Raw genomic sequence first — 21285 nt, 5'->3', positions numbered from 1 at the left:
ATACCTCTTGCATCCCTATCGTTTTGTTTTAGTTGATGCGGTTTGCCTTATTACTATTATCAATTTCTGGGGTATCTTTGGTCTTTGGAGGGGATCTATCTTGTGTTGACTTATAGCTTGCAGAGGCCTTGAAGCTCCATCCCTTACTCATTTCCCTCATGTCCTAGCCCACTCCCTTCACTTCTCACAGAAAACACGAGACTTTATCAAAGTATAAACTCATATTTTGTAGGAAATGCTTACAAAATAATATTGCCCAAACTCCCAACCCAGATGCCCAGATGCCCGATCTCACACACACCCCACCCCCTAAAGAGGGATGTGTAATTCTCTCAGTGGGTAGGGGTTAAAAGGGTTCAGTAGTCTTTAAGATAGAGGAAATCTCTCAAACCTGGGGTGGCAAGGCACACTTGCATTAGGCTCTCCCCTCCAGCACTGCCTGGGCTTCATGCTTTGGAGACAGGAACTGGGGTACCGTGTGATGAGGAGAGTGTGAACCCTGAGATTCCTGCCTGCAGGAGTGGGTGGAGATGGGGAGGTCCTACCTTACACTGGGGAGTCCTCTCCTTTTCATCTTTGGGGAGGAGGATGGGGAGGGATCAGGTGGGCTTCTGCTGCCTGGAGGGCTCAGGTCTGAGCAGCAGGGAGCCCCTGATCCCATTCTTGCAGACCTGTGGGGACTCTATTGCCTGAGGACAAGTCCAAGGTCTTCTTTGGGACTGTCTGGGTAGTTGAGATAGAGGTGGGCAGTGAGTGGCATGGTCAGAGGGGCACAGTCTTAGGAGTCCTTGAGGGGTCAGAGATGGTGCAGAGGTCTGAGCTCCCTGCCTCGGGAGATAAAAATTCCAGGTTTCCAGTCATGCAGGTTTATCTGGGTCAGAAATCGTAAGCTGGAGGTCATGGCGGAGCCACTAAAGAAGACATAGGTGGACTGCAGGGGTGACAGCTGACCCTGGCTTGGCTGCAAGTCAGAGTGTCCCAAGTCACTGGTGGAAAGCTGAGGGGTCAAGGGTGAAAGGTGAGAGGTCAGAACCCCTGCGCCTCACACATACATGGCCCGTGACACAAAAAAGTCTTTTCCCTGGTAGGAATCAGAGGGGCTGGAGTAGGACAGGGCATCATAAATAGGGTTGATTTTATCCAGGAAGTCTTCCTCCTCATCTTCCTCGTCTTCAAGACCCAGGGAAACCCTCTCAACAGGGGGTCCTGTAGGCACCAGAAGAGAAGGTCCCAGGCCCGTGGCCCCCAAAAGCAGGGGCCCTGACCGCTCTTCCAGGGTGGGCAGCTCGTGATACCGAGGCATATCCTAGAAGTGGAGAGCAAGCAGGAATTCAAGGTCACCTCAGTCTCAGGATAGTGTCTCTGATCTGCTCCTTGGCCCAAGATTCCAGCCATCCTTGCCCCATGCCGAACAGACTCAACTACCCCGTCATCCTTTCTCCCTGGATTGAACTGCTTGGTGTGGACACCCATACCCAACACTGACTTCCTCACTCCATCAGTCCTCTTCCCTGATCCCTGAACCCATATCCTTACTCAAGAACATTTGACCTCTACTGTGGTTTTTCTTTTTTGAGGCTGGGTCTGCTATGTAGCTCTGGCTGCCCTGGAACTCACTCTGTAGACCAGATTGGCCTCGAACTCTTGAGATCTGCCTCAGGAGTGCTGAAACTGAAGGCATATGCCACTGTGCCCAGCAGCTGTTGGTTTGGTTTTGTTTCAGATAGGGTCTCACTGTGTAGTCCTGACTCATGGGTAATTCAGCATAGACCAGGCTGGCTTCACAGAGGCCACAGACATCCTTCCTCCTGCCTCTGTCCCCAAGTGCTGGGGTTAAAGGTGTGACCATCAAACCTGGCTTCTTTTTTCTTAAATGTGTATGTGTGCACATCACATGAGTACTCAAGGAGGCTGGAGGGAGGCCGTGGATCCCCTGAAGCTGGAGTAATGTGAGCTTTCTAACACGGATGCTGAGAACTGAACTCGGGTCTCTGGAAGAACAGCAAATGTGCTCTTAACAAGCAATGAGTGCTGGGATGAAAGGCATGCGCCCTGGAAAAGGCAAAGGCCAAAGAACTCGCCACTAAATTGGGTTAAATGTACACTGCTAAGTTTTCGGTACATAAATATAATTACAAACTTAAAAAAAAAAAAAAAGGCATGCGCCACCACCACTCAGCCTCTTTTTTTTTTTTTTTTTTTTTTTTGAGACTAGGTCTCCTGTATAGAAGATTGGCTTTGAACATACTATGTAGCCAGACTGACCTTGAACTTCTGATTTCCCTGTTCTTCTTCTTTGAGAACGGGTCTCTACATAGCCCTGACTGTTCTGGTGGATCAGGTTGGCCTGAAACTCTCAGACATCTGCCTGCCTCCCTCCCGAGTGTTCGAAGCACAGGTCTAGGACCACAGTTACAAAGTGCTTGGGATTGAACCCAGGGCATTGTGCATGCTGGGCAAACTGTACCAACCCAGTTATAGCCCAGCCTGACCTCAATCGTTTAAGTCTGTTTGGAGACAAGGTCTCAAGTAGCTCAGGGCGTTCTTAATTAAATTCACTTTGTAGCCAGGGATGACCTTGAAGTCCTGATCCTCCTGCCTCCATCTCCTTAGTATTGGGACAATGCACTATTGCGATCAGCCTTAATTTTTTTTAAAAATCAAGGTCTCACTATGTGGCATAATTGGGTTGGGCCCAAACAGTGGTAATCCTGCCTCAGACTCCCAAGTACTGAGATTACAGGTGTATATCCCCACACCAGGCTCGGCTTCAATCCTTTCTCTTCATTGTTGAAAATATTTTTCAACGTGTGTGTGTGTGTGTGTGTGTGTGTGTGTGTGTGTGTGTGTGTGTACATGCACAAAGGCTAGAAAAAGGTATCTGACCCTCAATGCTGGAGTCACAGACAATTCAGACTCCAGCTCTGGTCCTCAGGACCACAAGACAAGCTCAAAACTTCGAAGTCCTCAATCCTGCTGCTCTTCTTGGCTATTCTGAAACAAAGTCTCACTCTTTAACTCACTATGCAGCACAGGTTGGTTGAACCCACCAAATTCTTGGTGATTCTCCTGCCTCAGCTTCCTAAGTGTCGGCACCACAGACAGGAACTACCAAGCCTGACCTCAGTCTTTATTTAACCTTGAGTGCTAATCCAGTTTTCAACCTCAAGCTGCTTTGGCCTCCTTACCTGACTCTGACCATCCAGGGGACCCCAGAGGAATGAATGTCTCCATCATAGAGGGGACCCCAGGGGAATCCTGTCTCCACCATAGAGGGGACTCCAAGGAAATGGCTCTATGATGGTATCTCTGCTGCAGGCACAGGCCCTGGGCTACTCAGATGCTCTAAGTCACTCCACTCAATCCCGCCTTGACCCTTGACCCTTAACCCAGTCCTAAACCTACCACTGTTTACCCAGAAACTCTCACCTGATCAGCACAAGAGACACCGGCGTCGAAGTATGGAGTCTTCATTGTGCTGTGCTCCGAGGCCCCCAGTGTGAAGAGTTGGGAGGGCTGTGGCATGACATAAGGGTAAGTCAGGACCCCTCACAGTGGCCTTTCCCAACCAGCCCTGTTCCAGCCCAACAGCCCCCTTCTGGGATGGACCCCAGGGAGGAAAAGTGGGAAGGGAGGCAGGGTAGCTTGGGCTCCAGAAGAACATCTCACCATCTCTGGTTCCTCCAACTTGGCCTTGGGGGTCGGTGGCTTATAAGAGGGAGGTCCTTCCAGTCTGCAGGGTCAGGGGTAGGAGTCAGATCAAGGGAGGTTAGCGCACAACCCCCTCCCTACCTCAGTTTCTTCTCTTTACAGGCTGTCTGGCCACTTGCTGGATCAGTGTCAAAATGCTGGTTTTTTCCTGTGGTTTTCAGCACCATCCCTGCCCCCACCCCAGTGCTCCGCGGGAGTCAAACTGAGTGAGACTCAGTCCTGGCATCCCAGACCCCTCTGGGAAGAATTCTCATTCAAAGAAGTGAGCCAGGTGTGTGGCACACACCTGTAACCCCAGGACTAAGGAGGGGCTCTGAGTTTAAGGCCAGCTCTGTCTACATGATAAGTTCCAGGCCAATGAAGGGGTTCACAACAGCCTATAACTCAAGCTCTCAGATTCAAGGTCTTCTGGCCTCTGAGGGCACACACACACAAAGACAGTCACATAGACACACACACACACAAAGAAGAAAATCTTTTTTTTTTTAAGTTTTTCTCTCTCTTTTTTTTTTTTAGATTTATTTATTTATTATGTACACAGTGTTCTTCCTCCATTATGCCTGCATGCCAGAAGAGGGCACCAGATCTCATTCTAGATGGTTGTGAGCCACCATGTGGTAGCTGGGAATTGAACTCAGGAGCTGGGAATTGACTCAGGACCTCTGGAAGAGCAGCCAATGCTCTTAACCTCTGAGCCATCTCTCCAGCCCTTCTTTTTTTGTTTTCAAGACAACATTTCTCTATGTATCCCTCCTGTCTTGGGACTTGCTCTGTAGACCAGGCTGGCCTTGAACTCAGAGATCCACCTGCCTCTGCCTCCTGAGTGCTGAGATTAAAGGCGTGTGCCACCACCATCCAACTAAGTAAATAAATCTTAAAAACAAAACAAAAAAACAAAACAAAGCAACAATAAACAAGGCAAGCACGAAGGCTCAGCAGATAAAGGTCTTGAAAACCTGAATTTAAGATGTACAGTGGTGGCACACACCTTTAATCTCAGCACTCAGGAAAAGAGGAAGAGACAGGGGGATCTCTGAGTTCGATGCCAGCCTGGTCTACAGAGCAAATTGCAGGACAGCCAAGTCTAAATGGAGAAACTCTGTCTCGAAAAACAAACAAACAAAAACAAAAAAGGGCCTCTGGCCTCCACACCCAGGCCAAGGCCAAGGCATGTATGTCCATGTGCACAAACACACAATAATACCAATTTTATAAAATGTAAACAATGAGCCAGTCATGGAGCTGTACTATTTTACTCCCAGAACTTAGAAGGCAGAGGTAGGAGGATCTCTGCAAGTTTGAGGTCAGTCTGGTCCATAGTGTAGGGCCCTATCTCAAGGAAAAATGAAGGTCTGGAGAGGTGGCTCCTGAAGAGCACTTGTTGCTTTTTCAAAGGACCCAGGTTCAATTCCTGAGACCCACCTGGCAACTCACGACCCTCTAGAGTACTAGGCACACATATAGAGTACAGACATACATCCAAGCAAACACACAGAGAAAATAAAAATAATTTTTTTTTTTTTCTAAACAGCCTTGGCTGTCCTGGAACTCTCTCTGTAGACCGGGCTGGCCTTGAACTCAGAAATCTGCTTACCTCTGCCTCCCGAATGCTGGGATAAAAGTGTGCACCACCACCACCTGGTTGATTTATTTATTTATTTTTAATAAATACTGTAGGGATGGAACTCAAGTTCTTACCACCTGACTCATCTCCCTGGTCCTGTACAACCTTTTTCCTTTTTTGTATTGCTGGTTTTTGAGACAGTGTCATGTAACAGAGGGGGCATGACCTTGAACTTCTGATCCTCTGGCTTCTACCTTCCAAGTGCTAGGAACCCACACTTAGCAGCTGAAGCTCAGGGGAAGGTGGAGCAACAAGACGGCCAGGGCCTGGGCTCTGACAACATCAGAAGGGACAGCTTCTAATACCCATACTTTCCGAGGAAGAGAAAAATCTTTCCTCACCACCCCATGTAAGAACCCAGTCATTTATGGTGGTGTCTCTGTCCCACACTGCCTTTATGATTTTCCTCTTCAGTCCCCACCCTGTGCTCCCCAACTCTGACATCCCTCCTCCCAGCCACTTCTCAGGATCCCATCACTCACTCTTCTTCCTCATCAGTCCCCTGAAGCCTCTGCTCCTTCTGCTGTTGTCGGCAGATGAGGATGCCTGTGGCAGCCACTGCAGTGGCAATGATGGTGGCGATGATGCCTCCGATGATGCCGCCTGTGGCCCCTGCTCCCGCTGTGCTGGGTGACTCTGTTAGGACAAAGACAGCACAGGGCTCATTAAGAGGAACTCAGGTCGGGCGGTGGTGGCACACGCCTTTAATCCCAGCACTTGGGGGGCAGAGGCAGGTGGATCTCTGTGAGTTCGAGGCCAGCCTGGGCTACAAAGTGAGTTCTAGGAAAGGCGTAAAGCTACACAGAGAAACTCTGTATCGAAAAACCAAAAAAAAAAAAAAAAAAAAAGAGGAACTCAGAGCTGCTGCTTTCAGCCCTGTTCCTCATATCCCACATATGCCAGACTTTTTAAATGATTGTTTAGAGACAGAGTCTCGCTGTGTAGCCTAGGCTGGCTGGAACTCTCTATGTAGCCCTGGCTGAACCCACTCTTCTGCCTTCTTTCCTTGTTTCCTTGGGCTATACAGGAAACTAAATGCAGGGCCTCAAGCATGCTAGGCAAGCACTCTATTTCTGAGCACGTCCTTTGCCTGTCCACTCAACCATGGCCGGGGGCTTTGCTCCATCCAACTGCCCTTGTGCTCCTGATTCAGGAACATCTGATCTGTGTAGAAGGGAAGAGATCTGCAAGTGAACTAAATGCACAAAGTCCCCATCCTCATGCTCAGGGTCTTAGGGTAGCCCAGGCTGGCCTGGCCAATAGCAAACGAGCAGATGCCATCTAAGGTCAAGCTGGAACTGGACTCACTACAGAGTGGGAAGGGGAACAAGGATGTGACAGAATGCCGGACCCCCAAAGCAGGCAGACAGGGCTTATTTGTGAAGGGGGATTTTGAGTCCTCTGGGTATACTGCAGAGAAATAGCCAGTGCAAAGATCCTGGGACAGCCTTGGGATATTTTTAAGGAACAAGGAGAGCCAGTTGTGACAGTTTAGAGGCACCTATAATTCCAGCACTCAAGAGGCTGAAGCAGGAGGATTGCTGAGAGTATGAATCCAGTCTAGGCTACATAGTGAGTTCCAGGACAGTCAGAGCCATATAGCCAAGACTGTCTCAAACAAAACAACCTCCACACACAAGGGAGAAGCAGTAGGAAGAGGTTGCAGTCCAACCTTGGCAGCGAAGTGAGCATTTGAAGACTGTCACGTAAAAAACAAAAGACAAACAGGAACAGCAAGGAGACTGTGGTATTGGGACAGAGTGAAGAGGAGACAGGAAGGATGTGGAGGCTGTGGTGTCAGGGGCAGGACCTCTCATTATTACGGGAACGTCCTCATGTTTTCTGGCCCATCAGGGGAGCTCACACGACTTCCCATTCCCAATTGCTCAGGGTGCTCCTCTTAGCTAACAGCGGAGTTCCTGGAGTAAGGGCCCGTTTCCTCACTAGATCCGTAGCCCTGGGTCGGACACGTAGCTGGCACGGGAGAGGGGATCTGTGTGCAAGCAGAAGTCAAGCAGACTGCCCTGCCCTCCGTGACGGAGAACATGTCCCCCCCCCCGCCCCCCCCCGCCCCCCACTGAACGCCCAGGACAGACAAGGATGCAAAACTCTAGAGGTGTCACTGGTGCAGTTAGTTAATGTGCTTCCCAAACTTGGAGAGGAAGTGATCCAGTTCGCATCCGCTCTCCTGCTGGGCATCCTCCAGAAGGTTCCAGTGTGTGTGCTGGGGTGGGGTTAGGGTGAGCTAGCTAGAGTGCACCACACAAGGCCATCTCAAACACTCAGTCCTTCCTGTCATTGTTGCTGGCTGGCTGGCCACGTTCCCCCAGGACAGAGCTCTGTGATCTGGGCCACCTTTGTATCCCCAGCACGGCGGACACAGGCTTGGCATTCTGGGATCTATGACTGCGGGTTGAAGTGCATGTATCCAGGCTACTCCACCCACCCGGAAGGTGTCATCTGATCCTAGTGTCCCAAGAGGCCACAGATGTGGGGGGGATAAGCTCATCTCCTTCTCCCGGGGCAGATGCTTTGGGACCCTTGGAGTCAGATCGCTAGCTAGAGGAGTATGTGTGTCTGTATATGTATGTTGTGTGTGTGTGTGTGTGTGTGTGTTGTGTGTACGGTATATCTGTGCTGTGTATGTGGTATGAGTGTGGTGAGGCCTCTCAGAATTCCTGGTAATTCCCACAGGACCAAATCTTGCTAGGAGGGTGGGAGACAGCCACCCAGGACAGGCCACTTTGAGGACATCAACGTGGGACCATCTGGGTATTGCCAACACCTGGCACCTACATCTCTAGCCTCAAGGTCCTCAAATACAGAGAGAAGCAGCTTTCTATTCCTAGGACCCTCCACAACAGAGAAAGGAGACCTGTGTGGGACCCCTACCCCCCCAGATCATTAGAACTCAGGATCAAGGTAGTTAGCCTTTCTCTTCCTGAGGAAACTCAGCTCTGAAGTCAGTTTGCTTACCCACCTGGCCTGGGATCCAAGAATTCAAGCCCCCTTCCACACACTCATGTCTCAGAGCCTCCAAGTCAGGGAACCATTCTAAATCCTAGCAGCTTCAGGGGAGCTTGGGCACACGTGGTGTGACATCTCCCAATCTGGGCCCCCACCAAATTTTCTTTCCAAGGCTCGATACTTAGTGGTCTCTGTCCCACCCACTCATTCCCCAGGACACAAAGAGAGGGGTCTGATGTATCACAAAACACCCCCAAGTTTTTCTGACAAGGCATTTATTAGCTCCTGAGTGTTTCGGGGCCAGGGCCAGGCTGGGGCCGAAAGCAAGCTCTGAGGAGTCCTGAGTGTGCACCATGGCGCTCTTGGGGTTCGTGAGGGCCTGGAGATAGTCTGGTGTGTGTGGCTCCACTTGTCCTCCATTCAGAAACGGGGGAGGTGGCCTTCCAACTCCAGTGTGCCCCAGAAGAACCAGTCCAACCGGTCCCTAGCCATCCTGTTGCTGGCTGGCGTTGGTGTGGTTGGCAGTGGGGGTGGGAATTGGCTTCTCTGTGTCCAGTGTGTACATCGTGGGGTCACACGTAAACTGCCCGCCGAGAAATGAGGGAGCCATCGAGATGAGATTCCATGTCGTCCTTAGGTGACTCGTGTGGAGGTAGCATGAGGCCTTCCTCTGCCTTCGCCTCTTCTTCCTCCTCCTCTTCCTCTTCCCTGCCATCCGGCCTCATGGGCTCGGGGGATGCTGACCTCCAGAAGACAGGACCCCCGTTCCCAAACACCTGAGTCTTTGGATCATAGGATCCTCTGTCGCCATCATTTCCGCCTCCTCCAGGGCTCTTCCGCCTCCTCCTCCCCCTCAGCAGGATGAAGGCCAGGAACCCCCCAGCCAGAAGTAGCACCAGCAATGTTCCCCCCACGGCCCCCCACACCAGCGGACCCACATCTCGAGAGGCCTGGGGGGTGTCTGAGGAGAGAGGAAGGGGAGAGAGAAAGAGAAGGAGAGGGAGTCAAGCGGACACATCTGAGGGAGGCGATGGGGGGGACCCAGGACACGGGTTAGTGGCCAGAACTTAGGAGGTGACTGCTTGGGAGAAGGGAGGAGGAAGGCGAGGAGGAGGAGGAAGGGGTGTGCGTGACTCTTCACCTCAGGGTGGGCACCAGATAAGGAGAGGCTGTCAGCTGATGCTGCCCAGATAACTATCTACACCTATGGCGCCCTCAGAACTGAGCACTGCAGCAAGGTGTGGTGGCACAGGACGGCCATCCCAGCCCAGGGAGACTCTATCTCAAAAATGCTGAGAAGGGGGAAGAAGTGTCGGTGGGCTGAGGATGCTGGTCAGCGGTAGAATGTTTACCTACAGTCCCCAAGGGAGGGGCTGGGGTGTGGCTCAGTGGTAGAGCCCCTGCCTAGAATCCCCCAGTGAGGGACTGGGTGTGGCTCAGTGGTAGAGCCCCTGCCTAGAATCCCCCAGTGAGGGGCTGGGGTGTGGCTCAGTGGTAGAGCCCCTGCCTAGAATCCCCAGTGAGGAGCTGGGGTGTGGTTCAGTGGTAGAACATTTGTTTGCTTAGCATGTTCGAGGCCCTGTATTCCATCTCCAGCATTATACCAAACACCCAGAATTAAACCCACTTCTGTGACATGCAATTACATCTACTGGGGAAGCTCGGGTAAGATCCCACATTTGAGGCTACTCTGTCTCCACCTCTCCCTCAAAACAACATAAGACAATAAAGCCAATAACATGTAGCCCCTTGTATGCAGAGGTGCAGAATGAGAGGCAGGTGTATGGAGAGACCCTCTGTTCCCACCCACTTAGAATGTGGGGGTGGGAGGAAGTAGTGGGAGGCACTGATCATACCTGTCTATCCTCTTGGCTTGGGAGGTCTCAAATCACCTCCCCCATCTCACACAGCTCTTCCTAATGTTCCCTGCGTCCTTCCTGGCTGTCTCATGCTCACCTCCCACAGCCCCCTCCCCACCTGTGGGGAGACCAACAGCACAGGGGATTGGAAGCCTCGCCGCCCACCCGCGTGACTCTTGCAGTACAAGAGTCCTGTGGGCCGTCATAATGGCTCTCAGCCCACTAAAGGAGATACAGACGGGTGCCTGGAGGCTGCTGACCAGCGAGCGTGCTGGCGGCCAGGTGTGAAAACTGCTTGGCCTCAGGTAACCAGTTAGCATTCCCTGACACCTGCTCACTGGTGGACCAAACTAGATTTTCCTGCCAACACTTTCAATTTTCTTTCACAGCACTGGGAACGGAACACGCTTGTTCATGCTGAAAAGGGGCTCTACCACTGAGCCACACCCCCAGCCCCTCACTGGGGGATTCTAGGCAGGGGCTCTACCACTGAGCCACACCCCCAGCCCCTCACTGGGGGATTCTAGGCAGGGGCTCTACCTCTTAGCTACTCTCCTAGTCACAGTGTTAGGATTTGGTTTTGGTTTTTGAGAGGATTCCATGTATCTCAAGTCATCCTCAACTTCCTAATCTCTTTATCTCCACCTCTCAAGTGCTGAAATTACAGGGCTGGATTACCACACCCAGTTTCTGAGTAATGTTCTTAAATAGAGTGTCATGCTGGACTGCTTGCTTTTAATCCCAACGTGCAGGAAGCAGAGGCAGGCAGATCTCTGAGTTCAAGGCCAGCCTGGTCTACATAGTGAGTTCCCCACCACCCAGGGCTACACAGTACGACCCTCCCTCAAAACAAAAACCAAAATCGAGTAAACGAAATAATAAAAAAATACACAAAAAGTAATAGTTTGGAGAGCAGTTTGTAAGTTCTATGCAAAGAGGACATTGTTCTATGTAAGGACCCGTACCTGCAGGGGTGGGTGAGTGGGGAGTGTCTCTGGAAGGAGACTGACAGGACGTCTGTCGCTAAGCACTGCACACAGGCAGGAATGCCTCTCTGCACACTGGTCAGTGAGTCCCTCAGTCTCCTTCCCTGGAAATGTGGAGCGTGGGCAGGATCTCTTCCTTTGTATGTGAGTCCAAGATTGCGAGTTGTCTGCAGACAGGCCTGCCATGTGGCACAGTGTGTCCCCTTGTGTTTTCATTGTTGCCAATCCAAACCCTGCCCTGGTGAGACTGGATGTGTGGGAGCACGGGGATTGCCTGGGAGCGAGGCTTTGAGTCAGTACCTCGGAGAGCAGCTGGACCTCTCCAACTACGGCCAAACGGATTTATTTCCTTCCTTTCTTCCTCTTTTGTAAAGATATGGCTGGCTTGGAACCTGCGCTGTTGACCAGGCTGCCCTCAAACTCAAAGAAATCCTCCTGCCTCTGTCTCCCAGGCGCTGTGATTACAGGGCCGCACCACCACACTCAGCTTGCTTGGTTTTCTGAGACAGGGCCTCAGGCTGCACAGACTGGCTCTAGACTAAGTAGCCAATGCTGGCCTTGAACACCTGACCCTCCTGTCCCTACCGACCTTTCTGAATGCTAGAGTCATAGGTGTGTGCCAACAGGCCTGGCCCAGCCACTGGATTTCTAGGGTGCTCAGTGTGCCTGCGTCTGCAGGTGTAAAATTTGGGGCTTGTCTTTGAGATGATGTCATTACATATGGTGGCGTCATATGGCAGTTTGCTCAGAAAATAAACGGCTCAAAGGTTACAGGAAGTCCCAGACAGTGATGGACATAAGTCTGCTCTGCTCCCTCTCTAAGTGTGTATACATAAGAGGGAAGGAAGGCCGAGAGACTCTCAGGCCTGAGCTGCCGGCTGAGACGGAGACAGACAAGCTGAGCTGCGTGCAGGCTGTGCCCTGTGTTCCAGGCTCCCAGCTCTGGGAGCTGTCACTCATGCAGAGGTGGGCTCTGGGGATGCAGCCGTCTTGTGTCATTTCTGCTTCTGTAAGTGACCTCAGTACAACTCATGGGTTCACCAAGTTGGACTGTGGTGCTATCCACACACTGACCTGTCACCGATTCCCTATTTGGGATGAGTAGAAGCTTGATGCTATCTTCCCAGGAATAGTGTCCTGCAACAGGGTGGGCCTGTAACTACCTTTATGGGAGTCAGGGGGACTTTATTATACTGCAATTTTTCTTTGAGTTCTCTCTCTTAAAGATTTTATTTTTAACTCTGTGTGTGTGTGTGTGTAGACGCATGAACATGTGAGTGTAAGTGCCCAATGGAGCCAGAGGCATCAGATCTCCCTATAGCTGGAGTCAAGAGGTAATTGTTAGCCACCCAGTATGGTTGCTGTGAACCCAACAGAGGGTCTCCGCAAGAGCAAGCCACACTTAACCACTGAGCCATCTCTCCAGCCCACCAACGATTCTCTCCACACGTGGGGTTTAAGACTATCCGAATGTACAGTGGACTATTTACTAAGCGAGGCCCCGACTAAGTAAGCCAGGCACAGCAGTGCTTACCCTCACCTCAGCACTTTGGAGGCAGAGAATGGACGATTCAGAGTCAGAGAGCCTGGGCTACATACCAACCCTGTCTCAAAACATGAGAAAGGGACATACACACACACTGGTTCCCATCTCTGCCATGTGATGCCTGCTGTCTTTGCGTGCATAAGCAAGAAGGCTGTGACTAGATGAGACCGTAGGAGCTGCACCCCAGGTCCCTAAGCTGAGAGAAACCTCTTTTTATAAAGAAGACTGCTTCAAGCAGATCTCTGTGAGTTCAAGGCCAGCCTGGTCTACAAAGCAAGTTCCAGGACAGCCAGGGCTACACAGAGAAACCCTGTCTCAAAACAACAAAACAAAACAAAACAAAACAAAAAAAACCCCTTGTGGTCAAGAGGAAACCTCAATATGAGTTGCTTAGCAGATGATCTAGTGACTCAGAAACTCTGTAATGGAGTTTCTGGATGCAGAGGTGTCTTCTGGAACGTTCTTCAGATATGTGAGGAAGGGTTATTCTGTATGTGGCACCATTTGACAGTGTTTTACTCCGAGGACATGTCCCAAGGGTTCAGAGCTGATGAGCAGGGTAAGTTGGTGTTCCTACAGGCAAGTCAGCTTGCTTTTGGGTGTCCGAGCAAAGCTGTGTGTGTCTCAGCAAGGGTGTATTCTCAAGAAGGGTGTGCCCAGTTACATCACAGGGCCAGGCTATTCTTTTACTCTTTCTCTAAGTGATTTCTTGTATTTCTGAGGGTTCAGGTCCTGCCTGGAAGGGTCATTATTTCAGATTCATGGATCTGCATAGGCAAACTGTGTGTGGTACCTACCATGGTACTTCTAAGTATTCTTTTTTTGTTTCAATCCTGAGGATCAAACTTAAGGTTTCCAACATGCTAGTCAAGTTGAGCCACACCCCAAGCCCCTCACTGGGGGATTCTAGGCAGGGGCTCTACCACTGAGCCACACCCCCAGCCCCTCACTGGGGGATTCTAGGCAGGGGCTCTACCACTGAGCCACACCCCAGCCCCTCACTGGGGGATTCTAGGCAGGGGCTCTACCACTGAGCCACACCCCCAGCCCCTCACTGGGGGATTCTAGGCAGGGGCTCTACCACTGACCCACTTTCCTAGGCCTTTTCTTGTATTTTATTTTATGATTTATTTTATTTTATAAGATTATGGTTTTTTGTTCTGTAGCTCAGGCTAGCTTAGAACCACTCTGTGGTCCATGTAGGCTCTGAACTTGTCATTTTCCTGCCTCACCCCCAACCAGGTCTGGCTAAGGGTGTTTCTAAGAACAGTTCTCTCCTGGCTCCTGTGGCATGTCATAGGCCCTAACCAGTGTCACTCTTTCTTAGGGCATGTCTCAGTGACAACAGTTCTGATGATATAAGGTCACATCTGGGTGACTGGACTTCCAGGTTTCAAGAGAATTCACAGCCTTGGGTTCATCTCCAGCTTGTGGGTCTTGCTGTGGTCCTCATGACTGAGCAAGCTATTTCTTGCTCTGTGTGGGTCTGTACATCAGCAGCCACAAGAACCAGGTACACTAACACTAACATGGTCTTGTCCGCTCCCAGGGACAAAGTTCTACATCTGTCCCTAGGCTGTGCTCCCACCACAGACTGGAGCCTGCCTGTTGATTCTCTTTTCTCACTGAACTTTGGGGCTTGCTTTCTTTGAAACAGGCTACCCTCACGGTAATCCTCCTGCCTCAGTCTCTTGAATAAATGCTGGAGCTATTAGATATACATCATGCCCAGCTTAGACGTTGGCTTTTTAGATACCTCAGTGCAGACTTCCACTCTGTGATTCTATGCCAGCTCTCCTCTCTGGTCACCCCCCAGTTATAGCCTGTGGTCACAGCCTGTGGTCACATCCTACACTCGCAGGCCAGGATGGAGAAGCTGAACTACACACTCATCTGTGCAGAGAGAGGCGGGTCTAACTCCCTCTCATCCTAGAGCAGCATCAGTGACACCCCAAAGTGGACCCAAGCCCCAAAGGGAGAAACCACAGGGCCTTATATTCAAACGCCAAGACCTCCTTACCTCGGACCAGGATGAGCTGCTCAGCATGGCCCGTGCCCACAGCATTGGTGGCTGTGCAGATGAAGGTAGTGTTGACCAATCGATCCACAGAATGGACAAGGAGCTGGGAACCCTGGACGACTGCAGAGGCCGGGAAGACGCCCGAGGTCCTAAGGGTGTGGGGTGAGATGAGCAGCCTAGCAGGCACCCAGGGACAGCAGGCTGCCCCGGAGACTAAAACCGTCAGACCCAGGGTTCTAGAGCCCAGCCCTCCTCCCTCACACCCACCCTCGATTCATGTCACTCACGTGCTCCAGTCATAGCCTGTGGGCTCCGGGTTGCTGCGTACGTTACAGGTCAGGATGGCCTCACTGCGGCCGAGGTACCAGTTGTCATCGTAGCCAGAGATGGACACTTCGGGAGGATCTGAGAGGAAGGGACGGCTGACTCAGAGACAAAGGGGACTCCAGAACTGGGGACAAGTTAGCACCACAGGTGGCAGGGGACGCATCAGTCATAACGAACTGGGGTTAGCAGGCCACACTGTATGCTCTGGAAAGTGTGAACCCTGCAGAGACGGCTCAGTGGTTAGGAGACCAGCTGCTCTTCCAGAGGATCCAGGTTCGATTCCCAGCACCCACATGGCAGCTCACAACTGTCTGTAACTCCAGTTTCAGAGGATCCAACACCTTTACACAGACATACATGCAGGCAAAACATGAATGTATATGAAATAAAAATAAATTATTTAAAAAGAAAAAAGAAAAGAACTACAGGTGTGTGTGTGTGTGTGTGTGTGTGTGCTCCCAATCTGACATGCCTAGGGTAGACCACATTGGCGAGAGTATATTCAGACAGTTTGGGTCAGCCTGTGTAGACACGAAGGAAGTCAGGGTGGACCGGCTTACACTGAGGGTCCTAGGATGAATATGGCTGGAAGGAGCCACTGCAGACGAGGTAGGGAGACTCTATCTCATAGTGGAGGGCACAATATTCCACTGGGATCCTGGGTCCGTTGCCACAGTGAGTCGGCAGGGCGGTGAAGACACTAGGTTTGAGTGGGATGGTTCATGTATATAATCCTAGCACTGAGGAGGTGGATGCAGGAGGATCAGGAGGAGTGCAAGGCCATCCTTAGCTACGCAGAGCTCAAGGTTAGCCTCAGGTATGAGACCTCTCTCAAAAAAACAAAGACTGGAGACATGGCTCAGCACTTCAGAGTGTGTACTGCTCTTAAAGAGAATTCCGTTCCCAGCACCCACATCAGGCAATCACAGCTGCCCGTGACTCCAGCTCTAGGGGCATCTAACACCTCTCTCTGGCCTACATTCATGTGCACAGGCATAGATACATAGAAAGAATTATAAATAATATGTCTTTAAGAAACAAAACAGCGCCGAGCAGTGGTGGTGCACGCCTTTAATCCCAGCACTCGGGAGACAGAGGCAGGTGGATCTTTGAGTTCAGGGCCAGCCTGGTCTACAGAGTGAGTTCCAGGACAGCTAGGACTGTTACACAGAGAAACCCTGTTTTGAAAAATCAAAACCAAACCAACCAACTGACCAACCAAAACAAACAAACAAAGCAAAATTGCTGTACAGATTGGTGCATGCTTTTAATCCCAGCACTCAGGAGGAGGCAGAGGCAGGTGTGTATTTGTCTCTGTGAGTTGAAGGATAGCCTGGTCTACATAGAAAGTACTGGGCCAGCCAGGACTACATAGTGAGACCCTGACCCAAAACAAAACAAAACTGCAAAGGGTAGAATTCCAGCTCTTGTGTGGAGTGTGCTGGGGGTGTCTCTCTAGATGAAACTGACAGTTGTTACTATAGGTAGTTTCTGGAGAAGCTAGCCTAGGACACTTTGGGAAGGCTGGGGAACCCTCTAGGACACTTTGGGAAGGCTGGGGAACCCATGGACCCTAGAGACCAAAGGAAATAACACTGGAGAGCAGCAGTCAGTAGGAGGCCCCAGGGGAGGCAATTTAAATGGGGGTGGGGGTAGAAGATGTGGGAGGGTAGGGGTGTGTGTGCTTGCCTAGCATGCCCAAGGCTTTATGCTCCACTCCCAGCAGCTCACGGGACCAGGTATAGTGGTCCACATCTATAATGCCAGCATCCAGAAGTGGTGATCCAGCCAGGCCGTGTGGAGACCGGGGCTTACAGGCACAGGCTGCAGGGTGCAGATGAGCAGGTCACCCTCAGCCGTCTGGGGAGTTTGAGGCTAAACCAGGCTATGTGAAACTCCGTCTCCAAAAGTGAATCAATGAGTGAACAAAGTATGCCAACTGTGCTGGGGTGGGCAGCGTGGACTGTGGTCCAGGGCAGTTGATGACGACCGCCACCTAGTGTCCCTGGAAGCCAGAAAAGACATTGGGCTGTGTGTCGGGGAGTGAAGGGTGGGTGCGGATACTGTTTACAGGCAAACCCAGTCTGGGAGGTGGGACCGTTCACGTGTCACAGTCTTCTGTTTTCTTGTTTGATCTCACACCTCATTGACTGGGAAGAAAGTGAACCTATAGGCTCTCAATGCCTTCTCAGCTTATCCTTCATTCCAGGGCAGGCAGGTAGGCAGGAGCCCACAGAAGCCAGTGTAGGCCTGGTGTGGTGGTGAACACCTTTAATCTCCGCACTTGGGAGACCGGCAGGCAGAGGGAGTTGCAGGCCAGGCTGGTTTACAAAGACGAATCCCAGTGTCAATTACGGGGCCTGCACATACACGAGGCCCTCAGAAACTAGTACAGACAGTAGGCAAGGTCTGGCTGGTGTGAACTGATGTACTCAGGGCCAGCATGGAAGCAAGAGTGAGGGAAAACCACCTCCTGGCACACTCACAGCGCACGGAGAGCGTCACCGGCAGCAGGTGTGGCTCCTCGAAGCTCTCGTGTTCCACTCTGCACGTGACCTTGATGCCATCCGCTTGGCCCACCGGCACCAAGGAGTATCGGCTGATGACAGTGACGGTGCCAGACCACGGTCCCGGCTCCTGAGTATCTCTGGCCTCTCCACCCAGGGGTGAGATCCAGGTGATCCGGGCAGGTGGGCGGCCCCCCGTGGAGACACACCGGGCAACAGGCACGGCCTCAGGGCCAAATGTGACCTCCTGGGCTTCAGCATGATTCTCAGGCTGGGCTAGGGAGAGGACAAAGAAGATGTGTGACTCAGGACTTGCATTCACGCAACAAAGATCTCAGCAGTGACTGTGGAGCATGGAGCCACACAGTCAGGCTCTGCTGCCCTGGTTCAGAGCCCAGCTCACCTCCTAGCATGTGCACAGCTTTAGGCAGGCCATTTCCTCTAGTGTCACAGTAACTAAAGTCCCCGCACCATGGGACTGATGTACGGGTCAAAGAACATACCCAGTGCTTAGGATCTGTCTGGCACACATTATACTAGCCCGTGTAATAGATACATATTTCTTTTGAGACTGGTTCTCACCTAGGCTGACTTTGAACTCCCAGAGATCCACCTGCCTCTGACTAAGCACTGAGATTAAAAGTGTGTACCACCAAGCCTGTGTTGGACATTTTACAATATCCTCACTTCCCCATCAGAAAGATGCACAGGCCAAGGCTGGTAGTGCAAACCTGTGATCGCACTGCTGAGAAGGCTGAGACAGGAGGATGGTAAGTTTCCGAGGCTGGCTTAAGCTACATAGTCAGACTTTGAATTAATAATAAAAAAATAAGTGGGGGGCCGGGTGTGGTGGCACACGCCTTTAATCCCAGCACTCGGGAGGCAGAGCCAGGCGGATCTCTGTGAGTTCAAGGCCAGGCTGGTCTACAGAGCAAGATCCAGGAAAGGCGCAAAGCTACACAGAGAAACCCTGTCTCGAGAAAAAAAAAAGTGGGGTATAGTGAGTAGTGCATGCCAGCACTGGGGAGGTGGAGGCAGGAGGGTCAGACGTGCAAGGTCAGCCCCAGCTATGTAAGTTCGAGGCCAGTCCGGGCTATGGCAGTCTTTGCATAAACAAACAAACAAACAAACAGCACTAAAATTAATAAATAAAATCAAAAGCAGAGGCAGAGTGCAACAGCCTGGAAGAAAATGAAAATTCTTTAGCTGAGTCAAATAGTTTTAAAGTCTAGCACCTTTAATACCAGCACTCGGGAGGCAGAGGCTGGCAGATCTGTGAGTTCAAGGCCAGCCTGGTCTACAGAGTGAGTTCTAGGACAGCCAGGGCTACACAGAGAGACCCTGTCTCAAAAGAGAACCAAAAAAAAAAAAAAAAAAAAAAGGAAAGGAAAGGGGGGGAAAAAAGGAAGGTCTAGAGACAGGTGTGGCTCCGTGGCAAAGTTCCTGCCTGGAATCCCCCGGTAAAGGTTGGTGAGGGGCTCAGTGGTAGAGCTCTTATCCAGGATGCTGAGGCCCTGGGTTCCATCCCCCAGAAGCAGAAGGGAAAAACAAAGTGCCCATTTCTTTTCCTGTGATCACACTGTCCTGTGCTTCCGCAAAGGGATAAAAACAACAGGGATCCCCAGCTGTTCATTACGTTTGCCCTTTGATCTTATCCTCCCAGAAAACACGGAAAAACCTCCAAGGGAGATAGCAAGGCACACTCCCTTGTGTCTCCTGCCTCCAAGTGGACCTGCCCACCTGAGCAGGCATCCCCCGAGCTACCTGTCCCCTCCCCTCTCCCCTCTCTCCCCCCGTGACCACCAAAGGCCATCGATCCATCAGGCCCTCCTGTCCATCAGTGCCCACAGGGACGTTCCGTTGGGAAGCTCCTCCTGACTGTGGAGCCTAGCTACGGTGCACAGCCCTAGGGTGGGGGTTCTATACCCTCCAGACCTCATCCCGAATAGAGGCTAACTTCCTCCATGGGACTTTTCCGGTCTCTGTGGCCCCCACGTCACCGGCCTGACCACCGACACAGGCGGCTGTACCCATAGTGCCTGTAGGCTGATTGATGTTCAAGCTTGCCTGCCCTCCCCTCCCCACCCCTTCTTCCCTCTTTCAGTTTACTGATGGAACCTAGGACCTTGTGAACGATAGCCAAGGCTTTGCCATTGAGCCGCTTCCTGCTTCTTCTCTTCTCTCCCTTCCCTCTTTCCGTCCTTTTCCTCTCCTTCTCTTCTCCCTCACCCTTTCCCTTCCCCCTCTCTCCCTCCCTGTCACTTCTGTTCCATTGTGCAGCACAGCCTAGGGACACACAGCCAAGGACCCTGTGCCCGCCAGTTAGGCACTCGCTACTGAGCAACAACCCAGTTTTCCTTTTGTTTATTTTTTACCGTGTTGACGTAGGGTCTGGGTATGTAGCCCAGGCTAGCCTCAACCTTGTGATTCTGCTTCAGCCTTGGAAAACAGGCACATGCCTCCATGACCGGCTTGAAGCATTTCTCGACTACTGTCTTGTTCAAGCTATTGCACAAGAGCAGAGAGCTTTCTGAGGTGTGGGAGAAGGGCTTTGCAGTGTGTGTGTGTGTGTGTGTGTGTGTGTGTGTGTGTGCGCGCGTGGATGTGTGTGTCTTTTTTTTGAGATAGGATCGCATGTAGCCCGGCTGGCCTCAACTCACTTTATACACCTAAAGCTGACCTTCACCTCGATTATCCTAATTCTGTCTTCCAAGCATCAGGAACGCAGGCGTGTGTCATCATCCCTAGTTTCATGTGGTGCCGGAGATCGAACCCAGGGCTTCGTGCATCATAGGAAAGCACGCTACCATTTCCACCTCTGCTTCTTTTTTTTTGCATGCCAGACAGGTGCTCTGTCACAGAGCCACGCCCCCAGCCCCTCACTGGGGGATTCTCGGGAAACAGTCGATTATAGAGCTTCATTCACAGCAAGAACTCCCCCCCCCCTTTTTTTTTTCTGAGACAAGAGTTTCTCTGTGTAGCCTTGGCTGTCCTGGAACTCACTTTGTAGACCAGGCTGACCTCAAACTCTCAGTGAAATCCCGTCTTGAAAAACAAAACAAAACAAAACAAAAGGGCTCAAGTTGCCCAGGCTGGCCTTCAACTCTCTCTGTAGCTTGCCTCAGCTCCCTAAGTTTATGGGGTGACAGGCCTGCTCCCCAAGAACTGGCAAGGGCTATGGAAGTAGCTCCTTCTGTTCCAGAATGTACAGGGAGGTTTCCAACCTGGGGCAATACGGTGTCTGGAGGGTTGGATGGTGTGGCTTGCATGGGGTTTTTCTACCTTTAGAGAAATCTCTGCCACTGTGCCAACTGGCTGTGCCAGGCCAGCAAGCTGGGAGCACTTCAACTCTTATTTTTTGTGTATGGGTGTTGTGCCTGCACGCCACGTGTCTGCAGTACCACAGGAGAGAAGAGGGGATGGATCCCCCAGAAGTGGAGTTGCAGATGACTGTGAGCTGCCATGTGGGTGTTGGGAATCATGGGTCTTTTTTTTTTTTTTTTTAAAGTCTTTATTCCCTTGGAAATGGGACAGTTGTAAGCTGCCACGTGGGTGCTGGGAATTGAACCCGGGTCTACCAGAAGAACAGCCACTGTTCCCAACCACTGACCCATCTCTCCAGCCCGAATCATGGGTCTTATGAAATGGGAGCCGGTACTCTTTTCTTTTTTTTCTTTTTCTCGAGACAGGGTTTCTCTGTGTAGCCCTGGCTGTCCTGGATCTCACTCTGTAGCCCAG

The 21285-nt window shown here is 51.4% G+C and overlaps 1 protein-coding gene across 2 annotated transcripts in view; it reads right to left on the bottom strand.

Annotated features, from left to right (window-relative positions):
- Positions 1-202: 202 nt before the first annotated feature.
- Nectin2 (nectin cell adhesion molecule 2) overlaps positions 203-21285 on the bottom strand; it is a 34179-nt gene continuing 13096 nt past the window's right edge. The window contains exons 3-9 of one of the 2 annotated variants that reach the window (XM_059280481.1): positions 17527-17823; positions 15001-15118; positions 14714-14862; positions 5818-5971; positions 3670-3733; positions 3430-3516; positions 203-1306 (exon numbers count right to left, since the gene is read on the bottom strand). In XM_059280481.1, the coding sequence (XP_059136464.1) occupies positions 1043-1306; positions 3430-3516; positions 3670-3733; positions 5818-5971; positions 14714-14862; positions 15001-15118; positions 17527-17823 (1133 nt within the window). In that variant the 3' untranslated portion in view covers positions 203-1042. Of the gene's footprint in view, positions 1307-3429; positions 3517-3669; positions 3734-5817; positions 5972-8560; positions 9264-14713; positions 14863-15000; positions 15119-17526; positions 17824-21285 lie in introns of those variants that run through there. The other variant, XM_059280489.1, reaches the window with a different exon arrangement.

The sequence above is a fragment of the Peromyscus eremicus genome, chromosome 1, assembly GCF_949786415.1.
Source record: "Peromyscus eremicus chromosome 1, PerEre_H2_v1, whole genome shotgun sequence".
Taxonomy (NCBI): domain Eukaryota; kingdom Metazoa; phylum Chordata; class Mammalia; order Rodentia; family Cricetidae; genus Peromyscus; species Peromyscus eremicus.
This window is presented reverse-complemented; position numbering and strand designations above follow the sequence as displayed.